Genomic DNA, 20,547 nt, shown 5'->3' with positions numbered 1-20,547 from the left:
ATTATCATGTAATAACAATTGAAATAAAGTGCGCAATAAATGTAATGTGCTTGAATCATCCAGAAAACATCCCCACCCCGTCTGTGGAAAAATTGTCTTCCATGAAACCTTTCCCTTGTGCCAAAAAATGTTGGGGACCACCGATTTACGTAATTAGAAAGTTTATAAAATCCTAATTTATAGAGTGGTCGTCAAATGGTAGGAAAGTTGAAGCAGTTTGAGGAACTGATGATTTTTTTTTTTTCAATACTTGCAGTGCATCTCTACGACCGTGTGGGCAGCTTCTTCTGGAGATAATGTTGACAGTCTAAAAAGCTAAGCTGTGACAATTTACTCCCCGTCGCCTGCCCCTATAGCACACTCTGATTTTAAATATTTTCTCTCTTAATTCTAATTAAATGACATAATTATAGTGCCATATCCCAGTCAATGTCATTTATCAGTGACAGCTAATTAACACAATTATAAAAGTGGGAGCCCTGAGTTACCAGTGAGGTATAGAGCAACTCTGGAAATTTTCTCCTTACTGAAAGGAAATATTACACATATTCCTTCACCAGAAGAACAATACACAGTTTACCTTCCCTTTTTGTTTTTGATAATATCACTTTGTTCCCCATTCTCTACAAAATTTAGTTTGAATAACATTTTAAAAACTTGATTCATCGTAGTCATCAGTCCTTCATAAATATTTCTTGACAATTGGCCTCTCTGTAGTTTGCAACCTGGACTATTCATGTTTAAGAGCTTGGTTTTTCAAGACTATTGTGTTTCAAATGGTTTTGAGGTTTTATGGTCTGTTGACATTCTGAGGAACTTAGAACACATTCACTTCCTTTTGCTTGGTGAGCTGTCCAGAGCCTTTGCAAATGCATGCAGAGCATGGAAATGCCCCAGCTGCCCTGCTGTTGAAACAGAATACTATTTGGAAGGCAGACATGTGGCCCATCTCTGTAGCCATCACTGAGAAATCTGGATTTTCAAGGTAAGTGCAGAAGACTTAGGTTTGGGGAGACATGAACGAAAGTGCTATGGAAATAAAGCACACTTAATTTGTTGGCATAGTCCTAATTCAGAATCTTCAAACGGTTCTGCTCTAAAAAGCAAGCTTATTCTCTCTGACCACAACTCCTCCTTTATAGAAAGAATTGTTCTACTCTTACTGCTTAGGATATGCTGCTCTGTAAGTAAAACCTAATTTTTATCGGTAAATATGAAGAAAAATGATTTCAGAATCTCTCAAAAAACCAGCTAAACGTATTAGGGCAGCTGGCACTATTGGATTTGTGTATAATTATTCAAATGCTTATCTTTTAAGTGATGTCTTAATTTCCTTTTGTTATGAAAATCCTTTAACTCTATTACTGCATTATTTTCAGATAGAGTTTGAAACTATTCAGGCAGCCCTAGTCAATAGAAGGAAACAATCTGTAGGCAATCAGGTACTTAGAAATTTCTAAAAGAGTATATTCAAAATAACATGTGAAATAATGGTAATTATAATTCTTTCCATCCCACTTTTAAAGTACTACGTAACAGGAAGGATCTGAAAATAACTTAAGATAAATAAAAAGAACAACATCTGTTCAAATAATTTTACTTTAAGTAGAATACTTCCTATACCAGTATTTTCTACTTCCAAGAAGTAATATTTTTCAAATATGTGGAATGAAATATAATGCAGAGTTTTTAAACAATAAGTCAGTAATGCCTAACCTGAATATAGGCATTTAATTTTGTTTCTTTCACAAATTTGTTATATGACTTTTGATAGGTCACTTAATTCTCTGGACTTCAGCATTCTACGTAACTGCACAATTACTTATCTGAGAAATTACTTATTAAGTACTCTGGAATTACATGTCTTTGTTTTCTGTTTTATTGGGTTTAAATCGATTAATTAGGATTTTAATCAGTCAATAGAAGTAATGGGAAGACCAATGGATGAGGAATCAGGTGGCGTGAACTCTAGTCCTCTGTTTTCTAGTAATTGGCTGCATAATTTGGGGGAATATTGTCTAAGGATTCCAGACCAGGGGGTGGCAAACTTTTTCTACAAAAGCCTAGATAGTAAATATTTTAGGCTTTGCAAGCCAAGAGGTAGAACTGAGGCTAATATATTGGTACTTACATAACCATTTAAAACTATAAAAACCATTCGTAGCTCATGGGCTGTACAAAAACAAGAAGTTTCTTTGGCTTAGGGTACACAATTTTCCAACTATTCTTCTAGCAATGATTTTCAACAATTATAAAATGGAAGTTGTAGACTGGATAAGAGATGCTCAGCTAAAGGAGTTCCTGGATGGTCTTTAGATTGATACACCAATCCTCTGAAATTGCATGCAAAAATGTGTGTGTTTTTCTTTTCTTCCTTTGTGCATGTGTGTGTTTCTCTCCCTTCCTTCCTTCCTTCCTTCCTGCCTTCCTGCCTTCCTGCCTTCCTCCTTCTCTCCCTCCATCTCTCTCTCTCTCTCTCTTTCTCTCTTTCTTTCTTCAGGGACTTTCTCTCTGTTGCCCAGGCTGGAGTTTAGCAACCCAATCATGGCTCACTGACTGCAGCCTCGACCTCCAGGGCTCAAGTGATCCTTTCATCTCAGCCTCCTCAGTAGCTGAGACTACAGGTACTTGCCACCACACCTGGCTAATTAATTTTTTTTTTTTTTAAATAGAGACAGGGTCTTGCTCATGTTGCCCAGGTTGGTCTCAAACTCCTGGGCTCAAGTGATCCTCCTGCCTTGGCCTTTCAAAGTACTGGGATAACAAACGTGAGCCACTGTGCCCGGCAGCACTTTTTTTTTTTTTTTTTTTTTAAATAAGAAAAATACGGATTGATTTTCAAAGTGATCCAAAATCCAATTAAAGTTAAGGACCATAGGTCTGTCTAATTTCTAGAAGTACTTTCCAAATTTAAAATCAATGAGCCTGTGAAATGTTTACTGGTGTCTACTATGTATAAGCCATTGTGCTAGCACTGTAAGAGATGTAGCATGTTGTGACTAAAATAATATGTTAAATATATTGTTAAATAATATGTTAAAAAATATATTTTTGGGACAGGGCCTCTCTCTGTCTCCAAGGCAGGAGTGCAGTGGCACACTCACAGCTCACTGAAGCCTTCACCTCCTGGAATCAAGTGGTCCTCTCACTTCAGCCTTCCGAATAGCTGGGACTGCAGGTGTGAGCCACCCTGCCTGCCTTTTTTTTTTCTTTTTCTTTTTTTTCTTTAGAGAGGGGGTCTCACTATGTTGCCAAGGCTGGTCTCAAATCCCTGGGCTCAAGCAGTCTTCCTGACTCAGACTTAGACTAAAAATATTTTAAAGAAGTTAGAATATGTGCAAGTCAGTGCTATCTTTCAAAGTAATAACATTGAAAACAATTTTCAATTGGTCAAAGATTTCTGAGACATTGATTTGCAAAGTGTTTTCAAAGCTAGTTCATGCGTTATACCAAAGTATTTTCCAAATTTTGTTATTGTCCCATCTTATTTTGAATGACAATGTTATTATTCATGACAGTCATAATCAAACTTAATCTAAGCATAGTCTGTTTCCTAAAAACATAATTTCCTTAAGGGCAGGAACTATGCCTTTGCTACCTTTATGTTTTAGAACAGAGTTTGACCCATAATAAGTACCCAGCATCTTTGGAATGGATATATGAGTGAATAAGTGAATGAAATGATGAAGGTATTATCATAGAGATTACATACCATAGATACTGAAGGCTTGGACCTCCAGATGGTCTAAAAGCGGTAGTTGCTAAGTCCAAAGATGGCTTCTCTTTTCAAATTTGGATGTAACTGTGATTTCAAAATAATTGGCCAACTCAATATTGCAGTTCCTGATGATTAAGTGACTTTTTAAAAAGAGTGAAATTTGTGGAATTTAATTAACATAGGAGACAGAAATACTTTTTACAAGGTTGCTAGTAACCTACCCTCTGGGATGGCGTGAGTGGAGGGTGAAATTTTGTTAATGAAAAGCATTGCCATCAGCATCTGAGCCCCTCGTGTCCTGAGACTGCGTAGAAGACAGTATCAGCTGGAGCATGATGCATAAATGTTAGCTTTTCTGGGAAATCCAAAAGTCAAGTCTGGTAGAATTTAGGGCACCACTCTGCTCCCTGATAAAGAAGTTCAGACTGAGCTCCACTGCCTGCCCAACTGATGCCATCAGTCAGAGCACTGTTTCCTGGGAACTTCCCACAGCTACCCAGGGCAGGGAGTAACTTGTGATCAATCAAATTGTAGCTCTGTTCTCACTCCAGGAACAATTCCACTAAAGGAAATCCAATCTATAATAGCTAGTATATGACTCATTCACTTCTTAGGGAAATTTAAGATTTAAAATGTTAAGAAACGGTAATGAAAAACCTAAGTAGCTTTGTATATAGTTGGTGTCATGCCTGAGACATCCTTATTCAAAAAAGTGCCTCTCACCTCTACTCTTGTCATCCCCTCATCTCAGAAGCTGTTAGGAAATAGCAATGTACTATTTGCTTTGGGATACAATTATACAGTGAACCTGTGCAGTATCACTCTATATTAAATAGCACCATTTTCTTCACACATTTAGCAGTTCTACCGAGGACATATTCCCGGGTCTCCTTAAGGATTGAGATAAGTCCCAAATATAATCCAATGACCACATGCTTCATGAATGGGAGCTCGAATATGTCTTATGATCCAAGGTCTCACTTGGGTGTGGCAGGAAGCTTAGTCCCCTCTCTGAGGATTTCTGAGACTCCCTGGGCAGTGCTTGCATGTTCCACAAATTCAAGAGTGGTAGCACACACTCCTCTCGCTTTGACTGCTGTCCCGAGCTCTATTTTCATAGACCTCTGCACTTCCCTGAAGGCTTTACTCCAAAATGTGGTCAAGACCCCTTCCATGCTGTCTCAAACACAAGTAAACTTAAATCTGTGACAAACCTATTTTGGGGGCAAACTTTTTCTTAAAGGACCAGATCATAAATATTTTAGATTTTGTGAGCCAAACAATCTCTGTTGCAACGATACAACTTACAGTTGCAATGTGAATGCAGCCACAGACAATGCATAAATAAATAAACTTGGCTGTGATCAGATAAAAACTGTATTTACAAAAAATGAGTGGCTAGCCCATGAAATGTACTTTGCTGGCCCGTGAACTATATTGAATGCTTCGTGTCAACTTTTAAAAAATACAGTGTAGTAGGCTGGGCACGGTGGCTCACGCCTGTAATCCCAGCACTTTGGGAGGTGGGTGGATCACCTGAGGTCAGGAGTTCGAGACCAGCCTGGCCAACATGGTGAACCCCCATCTCTACTAAAAATACAAAAATTGGCCGGGCGTGGTGGTAGACGCTTGTAATCCCAGCTACTTGGGAGGCTGAGGCAGGAGAATCACTTGAACCCAGGAGGCAGAGGTTGCAGTGAGCCAAGATTGCGCCATTGCACTCCAGCCTGGGCAACAAGAGCGAAACTCCGTCTCAGAAAATAAATAAATAAACAAAAAAAATTACAATATAGTAAAAAGAGATATAAAACTCACAGTTAGAGAATGCCTTCCAGAGGTATCAGCACTTCGCTTCCTGGAGGTGTCCATCATTCATTTTAGCCCTGGCCTGAAGCCATGCTACTGAGACCCACTCATCCTTCCTGGCCAGAAGTCCTCTCTCCTCCTTGCCTTCACTTCCACAAGTTCAGGTTCTTCTCCCCACACGTTAAGCCCCAGCTAGGGATGTGAAAAACAAGTTCATGTCATAATCATCTGACAAGAGGAAGGCCCATTGAACAGAAATGTGGTCCATGGAGGTCGGAAGCATCTCTGAAACTACCAGTAGCACTTACCTTCCATTCACACCACTAAAGGGCTTATCAAAATTTTCCTTTCTTGACTAAAGAGAGAGTCTGCTGTAAAGACAGTTCTTTTCCCCTTTCTTTTAAAAATTATTATTATGGTAAAGTATATAAAATTTACCATTTTAAATATTTTACCAGATAGCTTAGTGGCTTAAATACATTCAGTTTGTTGTGCAACCAGGACTACAACTCATTTTCAGAAGTTTTTCATCATCCCAGACTAAAACTCTTTACTCATTAAACAGTTACTCCCCATTCTTTCCTTCTCTCAGGCCCCTGGTAAATCTTATGAAGCTATGATGAAATTTATCAAATGCTTTTTTCTGAATCTATTGAGATGATTACATGGTTTTTGTCTTTCATTCTATTGATGTGATATATATCAGATTTGTCGATTTGCATATGTCAAACTATCCTTCTATCCTTAGGATAAATCCCTTTTGGTCATGGTGAATAATCTTTTTAATGTGCTGCCAGATTCCATTTACTATATTTTGTTGAGGATTTTTGCATCTGTGCTCATCAGGGATATAGGCCTATAATTTTCTTTTTTGGTTGTATCCTTGTCTGGTTTTGGAATCAGGTTAATGCTGGCCTTGTAGAATGAGTTTAAAAGAATTTCCTTCTCTTCAATTTTCTGGAAGAGTTTGAAAAGAAATAGTATTAGTTATTTTCTAAATGTTTGGTAGGGTTCAGCAGCAAAGTCATGAGGTCTTGGACTTTTCTTTGATGGGAGACTTTTTTTAAATTACGGATTCAGTTTTATTATTAATAATTGGTCTATTCAGAGTTTTTGTTTCTTCTTGAGTCAGTCTTGGTAGGGTATATGTGTCCATGAATTTATCCATTTTTGCTAGGTTTTCCAACTTGTTGGTGTACAGTTGTTCATGGTAGTCTTCAGTGATCCTTTTTTTTTTTTTAATTTCTGTGCTATTAATTGTACAGTCTCTTTTCATTTCTGATTTTATTTATTTGGGTATTTTCTCTTTTATTCTTGGTTAGTTTAGATAATCATTTGTCAATTTCGTTTATATTTTCAAACAGTTAAGTTTTTGTTTCATTTCTCTTTTGTATTTATTTTTCAGTTTCAATTTCATTTATTTCTGCTCCGATCGTTATTATTTCTTTCCTTCTTCTAATTTGGGGTTTGTTTTTGTTTTTCTAGTCCCTAGAGATACATTGTTACATTGTTTATTTGAAATCTTTCTACTTTTTTGATGTAGGCATTTATTGTTACAAACTTCTCTCTTAATACTGCTTTTGCTGTGCTCCATAAATTTTGGAATTTTAGGTTTCTATTTTCATTTATTTCAAGAAATTTTAAGATATCCTTCTTAATTTCTTCATGACCAATTGGTCATTTCAGGAGCATTTTTTGTTTGTTTGTTTTTGTTTTTGTTTGTTTTTAATTTCCATGCATTTTTACAGTTTTGAACGTTTCTCTTGTAATATACTTTGGATGTCCCCTCCGAATCTCATGTTGAGATGTAATTCCTGGCGTTAGAGGTGAGACCTGGTGGGAAGTGTTTGGGTCGTGGGAGCAGATCCCTCACGGCTTGGTGCTATTCTCCTGATAGCGAGAGGGTTTTCACAAGATCCACTCATTTAAGTGTGTAGCACTTCCCGCATCCTTTCTCCTTTCACAGTGTGATGTGCCTGCTCCTGCTTCGCCTTCCGCAATGAGTAAAATCTTCCTGAGGTCTCCCCAGAAGCAGATACTGGCACTATGCTTACTGTAGAGCCTGCAGAGCCATGAGCCAAATAAACCTCTTTTCTTATAAATTACCCAGTCTCAGGTATTTTTTATAGCAATACAAGAGCAACCTAATACACTCTTGTTATTTATTTCTAGATTATTTCATCGTGGTAAGAAAAGATATTTGATATTATTTCAATTCTTTTAAATGTGTTGAGGATTGTTTTGTGGCCTAACATGTAACCTATCCTGAAGAATGTTTCATGTGTTGATGAAAAAAAAAAGTGTATTCTGCAGCTGCTAGATGAAATGTTCTGTAAATATCAGTTAGGTATATTTCATCCAAAGTGCAGCTTAAATCCAATATTTCTTCGTTTATTTTCTCTCTATATCATCTGCCCATGCTGAGAACAAAGTGATGAAGTCTCCTGTGTTACTGTATTGTAGTCTTCTCACCCTTTAGATTCAATAACACTTGTTTTATGTATCTGTGTGCTCTGGTGTTGGGGCATATGTATTTGCAATTGGCATGTTCTCTTTCTGAATTGATCCTTTTTATCGTTATATGATGACCTTCTTTGTATCTTTTTAGAGTTTTGATTAAAATCTCTTTTATCTGTGTAAGTATAGTTACTCCTGCTCAGGTTTGGTTTCTGTTTACATGGAATATCTTTTTTCATCTCTTCACTTCTAGTCTATCTGTATTATTACAGGTGAAGTAAGTTTATTGTGAACAGCTTATAGTTGGGTCTTTTATTTTCTTTTTTAACCTAGTTACCCAGTCTATATCTTTTATTTTTTATTTTTTATTTTTTTTGAGATGGAGGGAGTCTCGCTCTGTCACCCAGGCTGGAGTGCAGTGGCGCCATCTTGGCTCACTGCAACCTCTGCCTCCCGGATTCAAGTCAGTCTAGATCTTTTAAGTGGAGAATTTAATCCATTTACATTCAAGTTTATTATTTATAGGTGAAGAGTTACCCCTGTTATTTTGTTAATTGTTTTCTTGTAGTTTTGTATATTCTTTGCTCTTTTCTTCCTCTCTTATTGTTTAGTATTGTGGTTTGATGATTTTCTGCAGTGTAAGGGTTGAGTATTTTCTGTTTCTCCTTTGTGTATCTGCTCTACCAGTTAGTTTTATACTTTTGCATGTTTTCGTGATGATTGTTGTTTTGCTTCTAGATGTAGGACTCCCTTAAGCTTTTTTTGGTAAGGCTGGTGAGTGGTAATAAATTCCCTTAGTTTTTGTTTTTCTGGGAAAGATGTTTTTATCTCTCATTTCTGAAAGATAGCTTTTCTGGGTGTAGTCTTGAGTGGAGTTTTTTTCCCGCCTTTAACACTTTGAATATATCATCCCATTCTCTCCTGGCCTGTTAGATTTCTCTTAAGAAATGTGTTGTTAACCTAATGGGGATTCCTTTAGAGTGACTTTATTCTTTTTATTGCTGTTTTAAGAATTCTCACTGTCTTTGACTTCTTTTTTTTTTTGTGGGCTGAATTGCATGCTGTTTTTCTTTCTTTTTTTTATTACACTTTAAGTTCTGTGATACATGTGCAGAACATGCAGGTTTGTTACATAGATGTACATGTGCCATGGTGGTTTGCTGCACCCACTGACCTGTTATCTACATTAGGTATTTCTCCTAATGTTATCCCTCCCCTAGCTCCCTATCCCCCAACAGCCCCCAGTGTGTGATGTTCCCCTCCCTGTGTCCATGTGTTCTCATTGTTCAACGCCCACTTATGAGTGAGAACATGCAGTGTTTGGTTTTCTGTTCCTCTGTTAGTTTGCTGAGAATGATGGTTTCCACCTTCATCCATATCCCTGCAAAAAACATGAACTCATCCTTTTTTATGGCTGCATAGTATTCCATGGTGTATATGTGCCACATTTTCTTTATCCAGTGTATCATTTATGGGCATTTGGGTTGGATCCGAGTCTTTGCTATTGTGAATAGTGCAGCAATAAACATACATGTACATGTGTCTTTATAGTAGAATGATTTATAATCCTTTGGGTATATACCCAGTAATGAGATTGCTGGGTCAAATGGCATTTCTGGTTCTAGATGCTTGAGGAATCACCACCCTGTCTTCCACAATGGTTGAAATAATTTACACTCCTACCAACAGTATAAAAGCATACCTATTTTTCCATATCCTCTCCAGCATTTGTTGTTTCCTGGCTTTTTAATGGTCACTGTTCTAACTGGCGTGGGATGGTATCTCATTGTGGTTTTAATTTGCATTTCTTTAATGACCAGTGATGATGAGCTTTTTTTTCATATATTTGATGGCCACATAAATGTCTTCTTTTGAGAAGTGTCTGTTCATATCCTTTGCCCACTTTTTGATGGGGTTGTTTGTTTTTTCTTGTAAATTTGTTTGAGTTCCTTGTAGATTCTGGATATAAGCCCTTTGTCAGCTGGATAGATTGCAAAAATTTTCTCCCATTCTGAAGGTTGTCTTTTCACTCTGATGATAGTTGTTTTTTTGTTTTGTTTTGTTTTTGTTTTTGTTTGTTTGTTTGTTTCTTGTTTTTTTTTGTTTTTTTTTGCTGCACAGAAGCTCTTTAGTTTAATTAGATCCTATTTGTCAATTTTGGCTTTTGTTGCCATTGCTTTTGGTGTTTGAGTCATGAAGCCTTTGCCCATGCTTATGTCCTGAATGGTATTGCCTAGGTTTTCTTCTAGGGTTTTTATGGTTTTAGGCTTTATATTTAAGTCTTTAATCCATCTTGAGTTAATTTTTGTATAAGGTGTAAGGAAGGGGTCCAGTTTCAGTTTTCTGCATATGGCTAGCCAGTTTTCCCAACACCACTTATTAAATAGGGAATCCTTTCCTCATTGCTTGTTTTTGTTAGGTTTGTCAAAGATCAGATGGTTGTAGATGTGTGGCATTATTTCTGAGGCCTCTGTTCTGTTCCATTGGTCTATATGTCTGTTTTGGTACCGGTATCATGCTATTTTGGTTACTGTAGCCTTGTAGTATAGTTTGAAGTCAGGTAGCGTAATGTGTCCACCTTTGTTCTTTTTGCTTAGGATTATCTTGGTTATATGGGCTTGAGGAGTCACGTATGGCTGTATTTCTGTAAACTGAGCCAATAGGCCTCAGTGGCAACTTGGGACAAAGGGGATGAAGCACCTTGTAGTGGTGAATCTAGACCCTGGGATGGTGGGGCTTAGCAGCATCCCAGACTCTGTGAGAGCAGGTACAGTGGCAGCAAGTACCCCAGAATAGTGGGGCACAGCTGTTGGGGCCCTGGGGGAGCATGAAGCAGCACAACAATGACTCTACTCCCTCAGAAGAGGGGTATCTCAGTAGTTCAGACTCTAGGGGGCTAGTCCAACTCCAGGGAAGCAGAATACTAGAGTTGTTTTGCCTGTAAGGTGGGGTGTCTCAGCTCAGCCACTGCTGTTTCCCTTGGATGTAGGGTATCATGTCAGTTCAGCCTTAGATGTGCAGTTTCTTAGCTTGAAGTCTGTAAAGACAGAGTTCCCACGGGGCAGTGTGCCACTTCAGCCAGTCCTGGAAGGCATGACTAGTCTGGATGACCCGGGCACCATTTCCTTGGGATATAGGGCACTGTTTCGGCTTAGGTACTGCAGTGTATGACCACTTCAGACAGTCAAGGCACCATTTCCTGGGAGGCAGGTTGTTGCTTCAACTTAGACTTTGGTGAGGTATGACTGCTCTGGGCAGCCAAGGCACTGTTTCCCTGGGATGTCAGACATAGCTTCAGCTCTGAAACCTGTGTCAGGGCACAGTAGTAACTGGAAGGGATGAGAGGCAGTGTGCAACTTCAGTATTGGTCCCGTGGGACAGGTGCAGCAGCGAGTGGGAGGGGCTTTTGGAGCAGCTCTGCCAGGGCACTGTTTACTTGGGAGGCAATGCACAGCCTTGGCTTAGGCCCCTCAGGGCTGGGTGCAGCAGCAACCGGGAGAAGTAGATGAAGCAACTCCACCAAGGCACCATTTCCCCAAGAAAGATTGTGCAACTTGAGCTCAAGCCCCAAGGGGCAAGGCGCAGCAACAACTGGAGAGGTAGATGGGGCTTTTCTGCTGAAGAACTGTTTTCCTAGCAGGGAGCGTGCAGCTGCAGCTCAGGCCCTGTCTTAGTCCATTTGTGTTGCAGTGAAGGAATATTGAGGCTGGGTAGTTTATAAAGAAGATTGGTTTATTTAGTTCATGGTTCTGCAGCCTGTACAAGAAACATGGCAGGTGTGCAGATCACATGGCAAGAGAGGAAGCAAGAGAGATGGGGAAGGTGCCAGGCTCTTTTTAACAACCAGCTCTCAGGGAAATTCTCACGGGAATTAATAGAGCAAGAATTCACTTATTACCATGAGGAGAGCACCAAGCCATTCATGAGGGATCCACCCCCATTAACTTAGCACCTCCTGTTTGGCCTGGATTCCAACATTGTGGATCAAATTTCAACATTAGGCTTGGAGGGTCAAATATCCAAACTACAGCTCTATCCTAAGGGTAGAGCTCAGTGACTGGGAAGGCTAGATAAAGGAATTCCACTAAGGCACCATTTTCCCAGCAGGCAGTGCGCAGCCTCAGCTTGGGGCCCTGAAGGCAGGGCACAGCCACTACTGGGAGATGTATATGGAGCTGTTCTGCCAAAGCAAGGTTTCCCTAGGAGGGATTGCACAGCTTCAGCTTTAGCTCCAGGCAAGGAGGCAGATGGAGGAGCAGGGAGAGTGGTTCCACTGCCGCTTGGCCTCCAGGGAAGGGTGTAACAGCTGCTCACAGCTCAACTTGGGAATTTCAGGCCACAGAATGGGGGTGGTTCTGTGGCAGCTTAACTTCAGGGATGTAGAGGCACCCATAGCTCCATGCCCTTGGAGCAAGACACACTCCAACATAGTTCCAGTTCCAAAATGGCATAACACGGTAGCCATGCAGGCCACTGGGGGTGGGGCACTGTGTCCACTCCTTCTCTGCTAGGAGCACAGCTGTGTGGACTCCAGGTAGCTCCCTCAGCTTGACTTAATGCCTGTGAGGACTGTAGAGACCCACTGGCAAGGTCTGTAGATGTCCAAAGTGTGGATGATGTTGGCTAGGGTTCTTTTGCTCACCTTTCTGACAATGGGAGAAATTCCTCCTGGCTCCCAGCTGATCCTGGCTGGGGTATGGGATGTAGGAGTCCCCGTGTTTCCTTCTGTTCTCTTTGTGGGTATCCTAAGTTTCCGTGTTCACTCAGGTTTCTATTACTTCTTTAAGGGACTCCACTACTCTGCTTTAGCTATTTTTATTAAAATGTAGTTATTTATTCATTGTTTTGTCTGTCTTTGTGGTGAGGACATGTGCTAGGGGCTTCTAGTCAGCCATTTTTCTGTCCCTCAGCTATACTTTCTTTTTAAACACTTATGTAGTGTTTGAATTTAAAAATGTATATTGACAAGCCAACATGTCATGTTGTCACTGTGTGGCGGTGGAGGTTATCCCCTGATGATCTCTATTCTACTTTCAGTCTATAAATTTGACAATTTTAGGTGCCTTGTATAAATGAAATTACATAATATTTGTTCTTTTGCTTAAAGATAAATTCTTGCATCTGTTCTTGGAATCACATGAAAAAATAAGTTACCCATATACCTTGGCCTCCAGCCACCTCTGGTTTGGAAGTACAGATAATCTCCCATATAAACAGTGGTTGACTTATAAGTTTGCAACTTTATAATAGTGTGAAAGCAATACTCACTCAGTAGAAAACAGACTCTGAATATTGACTTTTGCTTAAAAATCATTTATAATAACGTTATTATAAAATAGCTTTGTGTTAGATGATTTTACCCAACTGTAGGCTAATGGATGTGTTCTAAGCATATTTAAAGTAGTTGAGGGTAAGCTATGATGTTTGATAGGTGAGGTATGTTAAATACACTTTCAACTTAATGGTATTTTCAACTTACAATGAGTTTTTAGAGACAAAACCCCTTTGAAAATTGAGGAGCATCCGTATTGGACTCTTGTCTAAGAATACCCTGCTATGTGTTTTTCATGCATTAACGCCCACTGTCCTCCACCTGTTGCTCCTGCAAACATATATTGTCAATTCCCTTCTTTGGAATGTTATGATCTATGCCTGGCATTCAACCACCTCATTTTCCTCAGTGCGACTTGTCATTCAACCCAGCACAAGGACCACTGATGTGCACATATGGAATTGTACTCATTTCTCTGTGTCATCTAGTATAATGGCACTCATATAACACATCTATGCTGCCTTACAAAGATAATTTTAGTTTAGGTTTAATCTTATTATTTGGTTGTAATCTCCTTGTAGAACAGGATCCAATCTTTATGCTATGTGATGGCCTTGCTTAAAATTTTGGCATGCGATGCAATAATGTTTTAAAAAGTTAAACAATTGTCACATTAATTTGATGCCTACTCTCTCTCTCCTCTCCCCAGTCACCCTTCATACTCATTTCAGATGCAGTAAATTTGATACAAACATATATAGGTTTTCTTAGTTGAGTTTTCTGGAAAAAATTTTAATAGTAAAATAGAAATGATTTTACCTAATTTACTCTTTATAATACCATAGACAGAGAGTGAGAGAGAGAGGGAGATTCAAAGATATTTTTATAACCCATGCATTCCAGGAGACTGTAATTAGTTAGAAGGACACAATTTATATATGTAAAACTAATGCCAAGATCAGAAGACTTTCTGAAAATCTATACTTGTAAAATGCTTTATGATTTATAAAGAGGAGGTAGAAGTAATAATTCTTATTTTACTGTTTTTCTCCCAGATACTTAATTATGAGAAATTACAAGTTAAGTGTCAAATTTTCTTCACAGGAACAGATCTAAAACAGGCCAATTCGGAGACATTTGCAGAAAAACAGAGTGATTAGATAATCTTTGTTAGCATAAATGGAAAAAGAATATTGAGTAAATATCATTAACCAAATGACTGAGTGGGTAGCTAGTTTTGTAGCTAGTTTTCTAGAATATGTTCTAATACAATTAAAGTTTATTTTAAAAACTTTAAAGCCTTATAATGCAAATGGAAAAATCAAGGCTCAAGGTCACCTAGCCAGTCAGGAGAGTGAATTTTGACTTCAAGCTCTTAAGTGTGTCTCAGCAGCCTCCATGCTCAGGCATGAGTTACGGATGTGGACCCTGAACGCTGTGGTGGTTTAGGAAGGAAGGAGATCAGTGAAGGTGGAGAGATCAGAAGGTTGACTCTTCACTGAGTCTCAATGTACAAATGGCATTTGGATAAACAAGGAAATTGACACTCAGGCACATTAAGGCAGTGATTCTCAAAGTGGGTTTGTTTCAGAATCACCTGAACCACTTATCAGCACCAGTCTCTCCACAAATTCTAATCCAGTGGTCTGAGAAGAGGCTCTGGGCACCAGGGATTTGATTAATCTCTTTAGGTGATTATGAAGGCTAGTGGTTAGGAGCCTGGTTGTCTCTCATCTTGTATCCTAATCTTGTATAGTAAGTGCCAATACCAAGGACATAACTAATAGCTGCTCTGAGGGCTTAAGTTTAAGAGAAGGAGGAATAGAGAAGTTTCTAAGACATTCAGAGACACCCTGTGCATCCTGGCCCCCGTGCCTGGCAGCATGGGATACATACAGGAGGCTAATGCCACAGGGGGAAATATAGGCTAGTAATTTTATTCCTTATTGCCTAGACTTTCTTTATAAAAACTGTGATAATTCTCTCTGCTATTGAGTACTTTAAAGAAACAAGCACACCTGCCATATTCCAGATGCATGGCCTTGGTCAGCTTCATCAAGCCTTAGCTTCTTGTGTAAGTAAAAGGAAGAGAATGATATCTAACTCAAATAAAAATTGTGAGGATCAAAAGTAATAATGTGTGACAAATGCCTAGGACAGAGCATTATTCAAAATTATTACCCTTCTTCCCTCCTACCACCATTGTACAGTTTTTAGTTTTTATAACATCTATAAATAAAAACAAACTATCCTGTCTCACTATTCCATCAGTCAATGACTTTCAGCCAAAGGCCACGAGAACGTGTGTGTAGGGCTTATGACTCATTGCAGGGAGGGAAAACACATGCCATGGGGAATCTTGAGGCAACTTAGAGAGTATTAGAAACAGTCTATGGAAGGATTTGGGTTTTGGTTGGGTGACTAGGGAATGTGGGGATTTGCTATGTATTGGATCCTGTCAGAAAGCAGGGACAACTTTATGATTAGGTAAAGAAATGACCGTCACTAATTTTAACCAGAAAAGGGGGTATTTGGTATTTTATGGGTGGCCCAATGACCTTGTTTTTGTCTGTGCTTAGACAAAATTATGCAATAGACTTGTTTTGTACCACTTTGTCATGGCCTTAGAGTGGTCTTACTTGAGCTGCTCTCTTTTTTAATTTCTCACATCTGAAATAAAAGAAAATGTAGGAGCAAAGCTGATGTACATTTGAATTGTGAAAGGTGGAGAAGTGTTGAGACCTTGAATATTTGTTGAGCAGTTTCTGTATCCTACGTCAAGATAAACTTCGATCCTTCTGAGAATCTCACAAGTATATTATCTACATAAGGTGGCATTTGAAGCCACATCCAGTTGACTTTTAACCACTGAAACTCCCAGTCTAATGTGCTGTCACTTTATTGAGCTGTGCTTTGGGCACCATTAGAGCATGCGAAAGAATTCCTGCCCGTCTGTTGAAATGGCCTGGCTTTGACTTTACTTACAATAGAAAACATACTTTGATTTAGAATCAGGGATTGGCAATTTTTTTTCTATGAATTATCAGATAGTAAATATTTGTGGTTCTGTGGGCCATAAAGTTTCTAGTAGGACTACCCAACTGGCAATGTAGTGAAAGAGTGGCCATAGATCACATGTAAACAAATAGGTGGGCCGGGTGCAGTGGCTCACGCCTGTAATCCCAGCACTTTGGGAGGCTGAGGTGGGTGGATCATGAGGTCAGGAGATCAAGACCATCCTGGCTAACATGGTGAAACCCCGTCTCTACTAAAAATACAAAAAATTAGCTGGGCGTGGTGGTGGACACCTGTAGTCCCAGCTACTTGGGAGGCTGAGGCAGGAGAATGATGTGAATCCAGGAGGTGGAGCTTGTAGTGAGCCGAGATAGCACCACTGCACTCCAGCCTGGGCGACAGACTGAGACTCCATCTCAAAAAAAAAAAAAAAAAAAAAAGACAAATAGATGTAGTTATGCTCCAATAAAACTTTATAAAATCAGGTGGCAGGTGGAATTGGGCCCTTTGGCTATAGTTTGCAAACTTTTTATCTAGATGATAAGTAAACAAGATCCCAAATGAACTTGGATTTTTAAAAATGTATTGAACACATTTAAAATTGCTTTGAATAAGCAAATATGTGTAATAAATATAAATATGAGCAAATATAAATGTTGTGAGGTTTTGTTTTTTCAGGGGTTTATTTATTTATTTATTTTTAAAAACGCTTATTTCCAAACACGACAGAGAATCAGCATGGTGCCTCATGCCATTTGCTTTTTCCATCTGTATAGTGACAACTGGATCTTGTGAGGCCAAAGTGGTTATTGAATAGTTTTTCTGTCCTTCAGTCTATCAGGTACCATGCTTGGCCTTTCCTTTTGTTTTCCTTAAATGATAACTCTTGTTTGCTAAACCGAAGCTCGGAGAGGGTGAACAATTTGTCCTCAGTCATCCAGATATTGTGGTAGAGCTGGTGCTGAAACTCACACTTTTTCCACTATACCCTATCCCTCAATTTCTACAAATTATTCAATTGACGTTCTGGGCCAAAAGAAGATCTTTGGATCATCTTCTGAATCATCACACTAAAATGATGTGATCAGATTGAATTTAGTGCAGAGTGTATTTTGTTACATTTTACTTTTCTGAAAAATTAGGATTACAGGCTAACTGTGGAAATTAGAATTCAGTACCATAGTGTTGGAGGGCATTGCATATTGAGCCTCAGCATGCTAATTTCCTTTTTATGGATTTCTCTTTTGGCAAAGCATAGCATAATAACCCCACCTGAAAACCAAAATCATCTACCACCACCATGTCAGATTGTCTCCACTGTAGCTTGATGGTAGAAAGATGAGGTAAGGCATATCATGAGAGAGATTCACTCTGAACCTCCTCTACCACATGCTATGCCACTGATCTCAGTCCAAAGGAATTTTCAACTAGAATCTCCTATTCTGTAAATGTGGAAAACAATACAAACATGTATAGGTAACTGGTACAGTACATTGTTATGATTTTATGTTTATAGTCAAATAACATACAATGATATTTTTCATGCAAATTAATTAAAACAACCTCCTAGTCATATAATGTATACAATCATTTATACCATATACCCAGCTCCTACATATTTCTATGGATAAATATGGAAGATATCCCAAAATTATCACAAGTATATTATACATGTAAGATGAAATTTGAAGGCAGATCTTCAAATCTTCAAAACTTTAATATCGCCACTAAACAACATTCTCTTTTAGAAGAGTTCAACCTATATTTTTCTCCTACCACCAGCCTAGTAAACTCACCTGCCCCAGGAAATTGTGTCTGATTAACCTGAGCGTGGATGCTTTATTCTTCCAGTCTAGACAGGATTTGCATCCTTAGCTTATGCTGAAAAGTGAGCATACACCCCATTGTACATGGAACTATGTCATTGTGGTAGGACATTATTATAGTGAACATACTCCTAGTAGTTCCATTTGCAAACCTGGAGACAATACATCTTATGATTCGTCGTGATTTGGCAAAGAAAAGTCTTTCCAGTGCTTCAAATGGAATATAGAAGAAAATGTATGATTATTTTTCCTAAGTCTCTTTCTTTCTCCAGTACCTCATTGTATATGCATTTATGAAAGCAGTAATAACTATTAATAATAGGAAATATAAATCATAATAGAAAAATGATCATCCATGTATTTCTCACTTTAATGTTCGAGTAGGTTGTTGGGAGAGGAATGGAGGGAGACTTGCTTCATGACCCAAGGAAAGGCCTTTGAGAAGCACCACTAGATCTCAGCTCAATTCTGTCTTCCGTTCTATTTCACTTCCTATGCAGACTTGCCAGATTTAGAAAATGAAAACACAGGACTCCCAGTAAAATTTGAATTTCAGATTAATGGTACATATTTTTTTAGTACAACTATGTTCCAAATATTGCATGGGGTATTTATACAAAATAATCATTTGTTGATTGCCTGAATTTCAAATTTAACTAGTTATCCTGCATTTTATCTGTCAACCCTACACACAAATCCTTAAGGCTCTGAGTTTTCATGTGGAGAGTTTTCTCATTCAATGGAATTGGATTTAATTTTCTGCACAACCACACATAAGCCTTTAGACAACTTGCTTAACCTGGAGCTAATAATTCATATTGTAGAGTTGCCATGAGGATTAAATGGAGAGAATGCAAATAAATCTCCTAGGTTCAGGTTAGGATTCAGCAGCTGCTCGAAAAACATTAGGTAAATGTTTATTTTCTTTTTTCCTCTCAAACTTATTTCAATGCTTTCCTAACCTTTCTGGAAAGAATAAGCAGCTCCTCCCTTTTCCCTTTCAACTGGCTGTACTTATTTCTGTTGCAGCAACCTACATGCTTTAAGGCTTGTTTCATAATAATGACATAGACATATCAATTTCTTTCTTGTTTGGTTTGTGCTTGTCAGACATAACTTTTTAAGATTTTTTTCTTTCAAAACTTTCCAAGTCATCTTATTTAAAACGTGTCTAAATAACGGCCTTCTAAGCAATTTTAGACAATTAAGACATAAAGTCTGATTTTAAAAATCTCATTTTAAACTGTAGAGTTTGGTGCACAAATTATCTATTGGTAAAATGTACATCTATTTCTGCCTTTTAGTTTTTTGTTTACTATTTGTCTATATTTTTGTAGGTTTTATTTTTCTCTCCTTTCTTCCTCCCTTTTCCCTCCTTTTCTCCGTCCCTCCCTTCTCTCTTTTTTTCCTTCCTTCCTTTCCTCCTTCCTTCATTTCTTTTAATTAAGTAAAATTTTCTTCTTCACTTCATTTTTTACTAGTTCAGAAGACATACACTCTATTTTTACTCTTTTATTGCTGTCAAATACAAATTTTCACATTAGTTTAAGAAAACTGAAGTTAAATAATCTTACTTTCTTCTCAAACAGTACACATATCTCAGAACACATAGAAAATCCCCCCAAAGTCATATAATATTGTTGCCTAGTATTTTAGTATTTTCTTATATTTTAAACTGATAAATTAGATATTATTGATTCATACAAAATATGTTTACCCACATATTTACAGTGTTTTGGAGTAACATTTCTTCCTTTATTATTTGATTTTCCTTCTTGTGTAACTTTCATTGTTTTTCAAATGTATCCTCCATAGGTACCTTTAGTAAGGGTAAACCGGTAGTATTATCTTTCCATTTTCGTTTGTATAAAAGGTCTTTATTTTGCTCACATTCTTCAAATAATTTTACTGGGTACACATTGTAGGTTGATTATTATTTTCACTCATTTCTTAAAGATAGTAGTCGATGGTCTTCCTGCTTCCACTGCCACTTTTAAGAAGCTGCTTGTCTGTGTAGAGGATATTTTTTAGTGGTCTGTCTTCTCTAATTGGCTGCCTTTAATATCAGCTTCTTTTTCCTTAGTATTCTGTGGTTTCACTATGCTGTGTCTAGGTATGATTTCTTTTTATTCACTCTGCTTAAGAACTTTTGGCCTTACTGAATCTGATGATTGATGTTTTTCATCAATTCTGGAAATTTCTCAGCTATTATCTCTCAAAAATCTGCCTTTACCTTGCTCTATCTTCTACTCTGGAACAAATTTAACCTCCATGTGACTTCCTTTTTGTAATTTTCATTTTTCTTACAGGAACATAGCATAGTTGCTAAGAAACAGAATTGAATCCAAACTCTGGGTTGAAATGATGCCTTTAACTCTTAGTTGGTATATAAATTTGAGCAAGTTTCTTAAGCTTTCTGTGCCTCAGTTTCCTCAGTTCTAAAATGGAGGGAG

The 20,547-nt window shown here is 38.1% G+C and overlaps 1 protein-coding gene across 1 annotated transcript in view; it reads left to right on the top strand.

Annotated features, from left to right (window-relative positions):
• The first annotated feature begins 847 nt into the window (after positions 1 to 847).
• Positions 848 to 20,547, top strand: part of GPR141 (G protein-coupled receptor 141) — a 59,655-nt gene continuing 39,955 nt past the window's right edge. Inside the window, exons 1-3 of the mRNA XM_032758303.1 lie at positions 848 to 985; positions 2,234 to 2,353; positions 2,501 to 2,624. Coding sequence (XP_032614194.1) covers positions 2,306 to 2,353; positions 2,501 to 2,624 — 172 coding nt within the window. The 5' untranslated portion in view covers positions 848 to 985; positions 2,234 to 2,305. The remainder of the gene's footprint in view (positions 986 to 2,233; positions 2,354 to 2,500; positions 2,625 to 20,547) is intronic.

The sequence above is a fragment of the Hylobates moloch genome, unplaced genomic scaffold (assembly GCF_009828535.3).
Source record: "Hylobates moloch isolate HMO894 unplaced genomic scaffold, HMol_V3 SCAFFOLD_1, whole genome shotgun sequence".
Classification (NCBI taxonomy): Eukaryota; Metazoa; Chordata; class Mammalia; order Primates; family Hylobatidae; genus Hylobates; species Hylobates moloch.
This window is presented reverse-complemented; position numbering and strand designations above follow the sequence as displayed.